This window comes from Bufo gargarizans, chromosome 8 (genome assembly GCF_014858855.1).
Source record: "Bufo gargarizans isolate SCDJY-AF-19 chromosome 8, ASM1485885v1, whole genome shotgun sequence".
Classification (NCBI taxonomy): Eukaryota; Metazoa; Chordata; class Amphibia; order Anura; family Bufonidae; genus Bufo; species Bufo gargarizans.
Genome location: NC_058087.1, coordinates 38,368,617 through 38,378,780, shown reverse-complemented (window position 1 = coordinate 38,378,780; position 10,164 = coordinate 38,368,617). Strand labels below are relative to the sequence as shown.

Genomic DNA, 10,164 nt, shown 5'->3' with positions numbered 1-10,164 from the left:
TGCAGGTGGACAATCCTTAGGTGAGCATCATTTTCTTCTCTGATATAAGATGTGTTTTGTTTTGTGGTTAGATCATGGGATCATGTCCAGCTGTAGCTTTATTCTAACCCAATACAAAGAAATTGGAAGGAGAAATCCAGGTAACCTGTTACTCCCTGCTCCTCTGATTCCAGCCATGGGATTTAGCTAACCTTTCAGTAGACTGGAGATCTAATGAAAACGAATAGATGTTGTGATGGTAGGAGAACGAATATATTCATATAAAGGTATACTTCATACGTCATGGTCAAGAAAGGAAACGGTTAATGGAGCATCTCAGGGTCAGAAGATGCCTCATAAAATAGATGATTCTTATTGGAATTGGGTCATGCTGGAATTCTGTCTTAATTAGATTTTAGTGAAATGCTAAATTAATATTATTTTGAGTAGGTTTTTACTAAACCTTTGATATAATAGTGTGATTGTTGACTGTAATAAGTTTGCATTACACACATTTTGATGGTTTCCCATTTGTAGGGTATTTCATGTTCTCCATCATTTCACCCTTTTCCCAATATCTGGGATGGACCTGACACAAATCATTATTGAAGAAGCTCAGTGTCCACTGATATAATTCCAGGAGACTGCGTGGTCTGCCGAGCCAGGACAGGTATCCTAGGGACAGACTAGAAATAGATCTGACTTTAGGCTAGCCTCTTGTTACCAGCCCTAGCATAGCCTTCAAGCCGGTGTCCTCCTCCACTTCACATGAAATGACAAGCCTTCCAAGCTTAGGTTGGAGTTAGGTCATTGCCAACAGAAACTGAGATTTCCAAGGTCATCTCAGTCCAGGTGGATCTCCTTTAACCCATTTCACCCTAATAAAGTGCATTTCTTCTCCCTTTGAGGTGGATCTCCACAGCTTTCCTGGACAACTAGAAAAGGAGCTATTGACATCAACTAAAGTCAACTAAACAAAGGACTTTGTCACTAGAGAAATGGCTTCTTCTTCTCCTCCTTCTTCCAGTGCCAACCAGGACTCCAATCCATCTAATCTGCGACCTACAAGTAGGAGACTCATTTTATTTCATGTGTGGTTGGTTCATTCTTGGTTGAGACAAATGTAGCTATGGAAAGATTGCATGTAACAGGGCACAACTATATGGATGCCATTGAATATATAGGAGCCATCTGAAACAATGAAACATGCTCAGGCTTGATTAGAGCAAATGTACTGGTATTAGCATTTCAATGAGGTCCTCTTCTTGCTCCGTCTAGGCTTTTAGTGAATCCTATAATCAACTGCATCTGGTAATAATTGCAGGTTTTTGTGGGGCAAATTGTCCTGCGTTTAAGGGATTATATTGTCCTGTAGTTGGAGGAGTGGTGACTGAGGAGCTTGTTGCATCCAGTTACACCAGATCTGGTCAATGTAGTTAAAGATAGAGAAAGATAGATAGATAGATACATTGTGTCATATTTATAGATTAGATACATAGGTAGGTAGGTAGATATATAGATATATATATATATACATACACACATACATATATACACACACAATGTGTGTCATATAGATAGATAGATAGGTAGACAGATGATAGATAGATAGATAGACATTTTTTATATATACACACACACACACACACACACACACACATACATATACACACACACACACACAATGTGTGTCACATATATATAATGTGACATAATGATAAGAGACAAAGAGGAGCAGGACAAGACACACACAGTGCTGCCAGCCACTCCATAGCCTGACAGGGCTGCAGAAGCTGTGAGGCATGAACACAGGGTCATTATCTTGATTATTAGGGAACCAAAGAGGATGGAGGCAAAGTGCACAGAGAAATATTTTCTCCTGAAAAACAATTTAATCGGAGGATTTTTCAATAATCGACAAAACCTGTCACTTAATATTGCCTAAATTATAAATCTCTAAATATTCTTCGTTTTTACAGATTGTGTGATATGATTTAATTGTTTTTTGCTTTTAAAAGTAACAAAAATAAATAACTAATATGGATGAATTACAATGTATGGGAGTGGGTGTGCGCATGGAAGAACATGCAGGTAACTGGTGTCCATGTATGTATGATATATGTCGGTGTATGTAACACGGTATAACATATCTGTATATTGACGTATATGTCTGTAATATGTGCCTGTGGTTGCATAAAAGTGTATGTATGTAAAATGTGTGTGCTTGTAAGGTTTGGAATGGTTTTGTTTTCTGCATGTACTGTGTGTTGGTAATATGTGCTTGTACATATGTAATATAGGTTAATAATTGAACATGTATTAAATGTCTGTATTTTGTAATATGGTGTGTAGTGTGCATGCATGATCTATGTAAATGTCATCAGTGTGCATGTATATGTGTCTGTCCAGTATATGGCAGTATATGTGTCTGTCCAGTATATGGCAGTATATGTGTCTGTCCAGTATATGGCAGTATATGTGTCTGTCCAGTATATAGCAGTATATGTGTCTGTCCAGTATATAGCAGTATATGTGTCTGTCCAGTATATGGCAGTATATGTGTCTGTCCAGTATATAGCAGTATATGTGTCTGTCCAGTATATGGCAGTATATGTGTCTGTCCAGTATATGGCAGTATATGTGTCTGTCCAGTATATGGCAGTATATGTGTCTGTCCAGTATATGGCAGTATATGTGTCTGTCCAGTATATGGCAGTATATGTGTCTGTCCAGTATATGGCAGTATATGTGTGCCTGGCTGCTGGGACTGAGAAGACACGCTCTGTTTCTCTCTGTATAGAGTCATATATTTCTCCCTGATGCCTCCTTCCATTTACTGCTTATGTGAGGCTCACAACTACTTTCCCTCCCTCCTCATGTCGCCCCTACCCCTCCCTGTACACCTGCATGTTCACCCCCCACCAGAGCCACCAAAAAGAGCACTTCTAGAAGGAGCTACAACCCATTCTCCAGCTCCTTCTCGATGTGGAGGCATCATTATATCATTACAGCTTCCATCGCGTTTTACCTGTTTTATGTGATGTGTTGTTAATGGCGGCAGGGTCACATATTAATTACAAAGACCTTTATGGATAATCATTTATTGCACTAATTATTTTGCTTGAATTATTTATCTGACGTCGTTATAAAATGACGTCATTGGCGTGCATATATGTATTCTCATTGACCTAAAACATTGCTTTTATCAGTGATCAGACCGAATCTATATTGTATCAACATGTATCTATCTAATCTATCTATCTTTTATCTTCTATCTATCTAATATCTATCTATCTTATCTATCTAACGTGTCCATTAGCTATCCATCATCACATATATTGTATAAAGAAAGGCAAAAGTGAATAAAAATGAAATACAAGGCTTCGTGACTAAGCTCAGTTTTTGTGGCTCTCTTTTCTAGACATCTAACGCATGTTCTCACGTCATTCTCAGCCAGTGCGATTTTCATGCGCTTTCACGCCCTTTTATCTCCCATCGTTAGAAAAGCATAAATAAAAGAATAGCTTTTCAAATCCATATTTATTAGTAACATTTATTTTTCCTGTCTCCCTACTATTTTCCTTTTGGTCATTAACGAAATGTAATAATTGTACTTATGGGGGTGCACAGTATAGATACAGATACATTGTTTCCTTCACTTCCGCTATTATAATAAGGAGCTGCTACTAGATGAAGACATCTAGACTAGGAATAAGGAAAACAGTTACATGACAAAGTCTGCTCTGCTACACCTGTTCTTTATGGATGTCATTTAGCTGTCCATTCACACCTTGTTAATTCACTGATATGGAAGGTGTAGTGTAGTCCTGTAGCATATAGGCATATATGGCATAAATATATATACACACACACAAACCAGTCAGAAAGTGGGAGAGTTTTGATACAATGAAAACTGAGGACACAGGAGTGTAAATTGAAAAGATAATGAAGAGCAGTGAAGGCAGCAGGATCGATCCAATAGGGTCGTTTAGATAATCTATTGTCTTGTACTTCTCACAGACATGAGGCCAAAACCTCCACCACCCGAGGTCTGTGAACAATAGCAATAGTAGTCAATACAGAGATATTTACTATGGATAGATAGATAGTGTATATATATTAGATGGATAGAAAGATATTAGATAGATAGATAGATAGATAGATAGATAGATAGATAGATATTAGATAGAAAGATATTAGATAGAAAGATATTAGATAGATATTAGATAGAAAGATATTAGATAGAAAGATATTAGATAGAAAGATATTAGATAGATATTAGATAGAAAGATATTAGATAGATAGATATAGATAGAAAGATATTAGATAGAAAGATATTAGATAGAAAGATATTAGATAGAAAGATATTAGATAGAATATTAGATAGATATTAGATAGAAAGATATTAGATAGATAGATATTAGATAGAAAGATATTAGATAGATAGATATTAGATAGAAAGATATTAGATAGAGAAATAGATGGAAACGAAAGAAACTTCTAAAACGCCAGGTGATGAGTCTGAATTGACACTTATTGCACAGTTCTGTATGTGAGGGGAGATGAGGGCAGGTCACAGTCAGGCTACATCGGATCTTCTCTATATAAAACAATCAGTAAGAACAGGAACTGTCACAAATATCCAAGTTTCCATTAGGAGCACAAACGAAAAACTGAAACCCGCCCGTCCATATGGAGAGAGCTGACTTAACCCTTCATTATACATTTTCTGAAAGCATTCTATTAGTCCCTGGTAGCAGCCATTTCATGCTGACTGTAAATATCCTTTACAAGCAACATTCAGTCCATGGCTATCTATTATCTATCTATCCATCTATCTATCTATCCATCTATATGTAATATTTATCTACCTATCTAATCTATGTCTATCTAATTTATATCTATCTACCTATCTCCATCTATCTATCTATCTATCGTTAGTGCTCCTTTAATTTGGGGTTGCTGGGGTGTTGTGCAGAACCTCCCCCTCACCCTCTGTAAGCAGTCAGCCTGATCAGCCAGTCAAATACTATTTTTCAGCCAATTAATTCCTGCTCTGTTCCCTGACCCCCATTTCATGGCTGTTTACTTGACTGGAGCTGAACCAAAGGATGCCAACTGCCCAGGACACAGATGAGGAGCCCTGATGGAGCAGTTCTCCTCCATTATCCGGGCACTCACTGATCTGCATTGTGTCTGCACATAGTCCATGGTGCACAGGATCGGATCCGGCTTCCCCTTCAGTGCACTGATAGCTACTGACTTCGCTTGTACAAGTAATAAATAAATACATTTAGAATTCGGGTTAATATAAGAGGCCGGATAATATAGAAATACCTACAATTGTTAGTTTGTATCTAGTTAATGAAATAATACAATTATCTATAGGGAGTGTGGCTGCAGGGTATTTACACAGGACAAGCTTGCGATGTTCTTATAAAAACCGCAACATGTAATCGCGGTTTAGTAATGCTGCGGCTCTGTGCACCCTGTGTGAATAGGAATTCTGTGATGGTACATCATTCACTTGTGTTTTCTGCCACCATACTGATACAGTCTTTGCATGGTGTTGATATTCTGTATTCCATTTGCAGCCTATGACACCTGGTGTGGGGTGGCACAAGGATGCTCAAAAAAGCTGGGACTAAAGATATGTGGTAGGTGGCAGATCCTTTGTTTCTTGATGTGAACAGTTTATACAATATATGTACAGATGTAGCAGAGTTGAGTATGTATTATGCAATCTGCTTCTTTCGCCACACCTTGATAACCCAATTGCAGCAGTCCCATGCAAAACTAAAATAAGACATTAGTAGCCCCTGTGTCAATAAGCAAACTCAGCTCTGCTGCATCTGTGTTTGGATCGATCGATCTCTCTCTCTCTCTCTCTCTCTCTCTCTCTCTCTTTCTCTCTGTCTCTTTATATCTATCTAGTGTTATCCCTATTAAAGAGGGAAATATGGTGTAAGGTAGCAGTGCGGTGCTGAAATATCGAGACACAAAAGAAAATGTCTGTTCACGTTAATATTGTCATTAATCTCATTTATTGAAATAAATCAAGTCCACAAGATCCATCATTCCTCCTCCAACTCACAGACAGCCTACACCAGAGCTCCCCCTGGCGGCTGTATACAGAATAGCTGAACTCATTTATCAGGACACAGTGATAGAGAAACAAGCCCAATAGCCCATCGTGATGTATGTGTTTGTAGGTGAGGATTCATTTGCAGAAATAGTCTATTTTTTCTTTTTTATTGGCAAAGAAGTGCCTCAAAATAGCCATGTGCCCCCTATATAAAACAATGCGTCAAAGTGATGCTGTATTGATCACCTAATATAAATGCATGGCCAGTAAGGTAAAGGTGCGTTACAGGGAATTTTGGCCGAACCTTGTCAGATACATGACAAAATTACATGATAACAATTCATCATCAACCTAAATTTGAGAACATGTCCAATGCATTGCCCTAAGGGTTTGGCCACATGGCGATTTTGGGTGTGACACGTTTTGCACGTCCAAGTATTTCAGTGTAGCAGAGCAGCCATAGAAATGAATTGGGTCACAGCGCGGCTCACACATTTGCCGCAACTCCAAAAATCGCCAAGAATACATCACTGCTGAATTTTTTTAGATTCTGGGGTGGCCGTCTTAGCAACCGTGGCCCTACTTGTTGGCCCTACTGTTAAAGGCATACTGTGATTCAGGCGAATATAGAGAGATGGGCACTTCCATCATGGAAGTGCCCTTTCTCATGGCCCTGCCACTGCCCCCGCTTGTCTCTAGGTCTCGCCGCCTGAGGCAGCTGCCTCACCTGGCCTCATTGGAGGTGCACCCCTGACTGTGGTGCCATTCATTTCTATGGCTGCCCTGCTTCACTGTAATACTTAGCACGTGTCACGCCCAAAATCACCATGTAGCCTAAAGGATGTCACTCATCATATGATATTGGTTCGGTACCATGGAAGCAAAGATTATAATTCCGTATGAGGATAGTTTTTTGGTCTATCCATTTGATAGTTTCATCCTTACACCTAGAGTTATCTAAGGTGCTAAGAATAAGTCACAACAGTAAAGATATTTGGACAACCCAACACAGAAGACTCTGATAATCACAACTGCCCCTTTAATAATGGCCTTCCAGTATTTCACGGAATAATTACCCCACCAAACAACCCTCTCTGCACCATTCACACTGACTGTCTGAAAAAGGCCTTAAAGTCTTTAAAATGACACATTTGCAGCATAAATAGAACAAAAAGTAACAAAAACAAAAATTCAATTGTCAATAAAATGGAACAGAGCCGGGCACATAATATGTATGTGATATGTGAACTGTTGGCGTGATTGCTCCAATGTATATTTCTATGGTGCTTGTGGCAAATTTGTTATGTATTTTTGGAAACTTTTTGCGCCTTCCTTGACAGGGTCAAAAAGTGTATATAAAAGATTAGGGCTCATGCACACAACCACTGGATGTTGTGTGGTCAGCAAATTGCAAATCTGCAAAACACGGATACCGGCCGTGTGCATTCTGCAGAGCAGACTGTCCCTCCCATAATAGAACAGTCCTATCCTTGTCCGTAATGTGGACAATAATAGGACATGTTCTATTTTTTTGCGGAATGAGGTGAATGGTTCCACATACGGGCCACAAAAAACCCCAGAAAAACGGAACGGATATGAAAAAAAAATACGTTTGTGCACATGAGCCCGTAGGGTACAGCTAGACAGTGATTTTGGGCATGACACATATCGACCCCAAATAACACAGTGAGGCAGGGCAGCCATATGGGGTTAAAGCAGGACTTGCAACTTTGATGCAATTTTTGTCGCAGTTGCAGCAAACATGCAAGTCGGGCCTCAACCCCATTCATTCCTATGGTGCCCAAAATCTCTGTTTGACAGTACCCTTAGAGATATACACTGATTTTAGGGGCAAAATACTGGCGTACATACACAGCACCAATGCAGTGGTGTAAGGAAGCGAAATGTGTTTAAGGCGCTGTTCACATCCTTGCGGATTTATGCGTTTCTGCAGCATATGTGCACCAAAATCCGCAATTTCTAATTGTGGGTTCTGGTGTGGATTTGATACGATTTTGCCGCAGATCTCACCCTTCCATTGAAAAGGGCAAAATCGGCAGCTAAAACCGCAAACATAATTGACATGCTATTTATTTTGAAATCCGCACAGCAGGTCAATTTCTGCACAGAATAAGGCTATATGCACACCACCGCGCCGTTTTTTGCGGTCCGCACAGTTTGCATAGGGAAAAAATGTTATCAAAATCCACAAGTAACACATTTTTAGTCTGGATTTGGTGCAGAAACAGAGGAATCTGCGTGAAAACCCATGTGGAAATTCTCTTTGTGAGGGCTCGTTCACACGAACGTGTGATGCCCATTGCCGTATTGCGGACTGCATTTGCGGATCCGCAATACACGGGCATTGTTCCGTGGCCATTCCGCATCACAGATGGGGACCCATTCATATCAATGGTTCCGCAAATCCTGAGATGTGGAACGGTGCGGAATGGAACCATGGAACGGAACACTACAGAAGCGCTACGGAGTGCTTTCTGGGGTTCCGTTCCGTGCTTCCGCACCGCTAAAAGATAGAACTTGCTCTATCTTTTTGCGGAACGGAAGGATCGCGGACCCATTCAAGTGAATGGGTCTGCAATCCTCATGCGCCTGCCCCACGGACGGTGCCCGTGCATTGCGGACCGCAATTTGCGGTCCACAGCATGGGCTTCATGCGTTCGTGTGAATGAGCCCTAAGGCTACATGCACACGATTGTATGTGTTTTGCGGTCCGCAAAAAAGAAAACAGATGACATCCGTATGTCATCCGTTTTTTGGGGATCAATTGTAACAATGCCTAAAACGGACAAGAATAGGATATGTTATATTTTTTTGCGGGGCTACGGAACGGACATACTGATGCGGACAGCACACTGTGTGCTGTCCGCATTTTTTGCAGACCCATTGAAATGAATGGGTCTGCATCCTATCCGCAGAAAAAAACAAAACGGAACAGACACGGAAACAAAATACATTCGTGTGCATGAGGCCTAAACCGCATGCAGGTAGCCTAACATTCCACGTTAGGTGCAGCAAATTGTGCATGTCCGGTGCAATTTTATAAAAAAAAAATATATATTTTGTAAATATGATATTTTCCTATAATATATTTCTGGAGGCCATCGCACCATCTTCTGCCACAGAGAGTTTGACTACGTGAGCTTCACTTTTCCTCTATTCCACCTCCAAGGAACATATGCAGGACACATTTTCCTTTCCTGGTGTCTTCTTCTTGGAAGGACTTTGAGCAGTGATTGAATTCAGTGATTATGATCCGGCAGCCACTTCATTACGGGCACTTAATGATCTGACGTTAATCAGTTCGATAATACAAGGCCGCTCGGGTACGCCGAGCGCTGGCATGGGTTAATGTTGTAAATGATTTGGAGATCCCCGAGGGGATCTGGTAATGATGGAAGCAATGGGATCATAGAGTGTTGAAAATTTCTCAAGCTTATCTTCCAACAAAACACTGGTCTCCTGGGAGGAAAGATGAATGGGAGGCCCAGCAGACCGGCAGCAGTCAGACCTGCTTGGGAGAGATAGGCTTCCCTGGGACCCCTATTCACCCCTCCCAGCAATGGGGGTCATATTATATTGTGTTTTATATTCTGTAGTGACAATCCATGCTTTGCTATCTCGGAGGCAAATTAACGGAGAGGTCCTTCCTGCCCTCATCAAATATATCCTGGAAATATTATCTTAGGAAGACAGAATTGTGTGTCGAGCTGCTATCAGCACACATGTCCTCCTGGTCTTGAAGGAATTGTACATTCAGCATATTAAGTACAAGGCAGGGTCGCTGGAAGAGAGGGGAGAGATTCTTCTTAAAGTGAATTTCGGTCTATAAATAGCAGCTGGTGCGGATTTAATGGAGCATTTTGCTAGCAGCTCGCGCAGTGTCTGGCAGAAGGGGGGCTCCTGCCATCATCTTTTTAATTTAGTAAGGCAAGCAGAGCTGATACAGTAACGCACCAGTGAACCTGTCTGCCAGATACACCAACACAGGCTTTGTGTAAAAGCCCCCCACCCTCCTGGATCAGGTGCAATAGGGGGGTGCAACATAGTCATTCATTAGGTGTATGCAATATGAGACGAGC

At 40.7% G+C, this 10,164-nt stretch overlaps 1 protein-coding gene across 1 annotated transcript in view; it reads left to right on the top strand.

Annotated features, from left to right (window-relative positions):
- Window positions 1–977: 977 nt before the first annotated feature.
- Window positions 978–10,164, top strand: part of GAD1 (glutamate decarboxylase 1) — a 59,684-nt gene continuing 50,497 nt past the window's right edge. Inside the window, exons 1-2 of the mRNA XM_044304097.1 lie at window positions 978–1,047; window positions 5,574–5,636. Coding sequence (XP_044160032.1) covers window positions 978–1,047; window positions 5,574–5,636 — 133 coding nt within the window. The remainder of the gene's footprint in view (window positions 1,048–5,573; window positions 5,637–10,164) is intronic.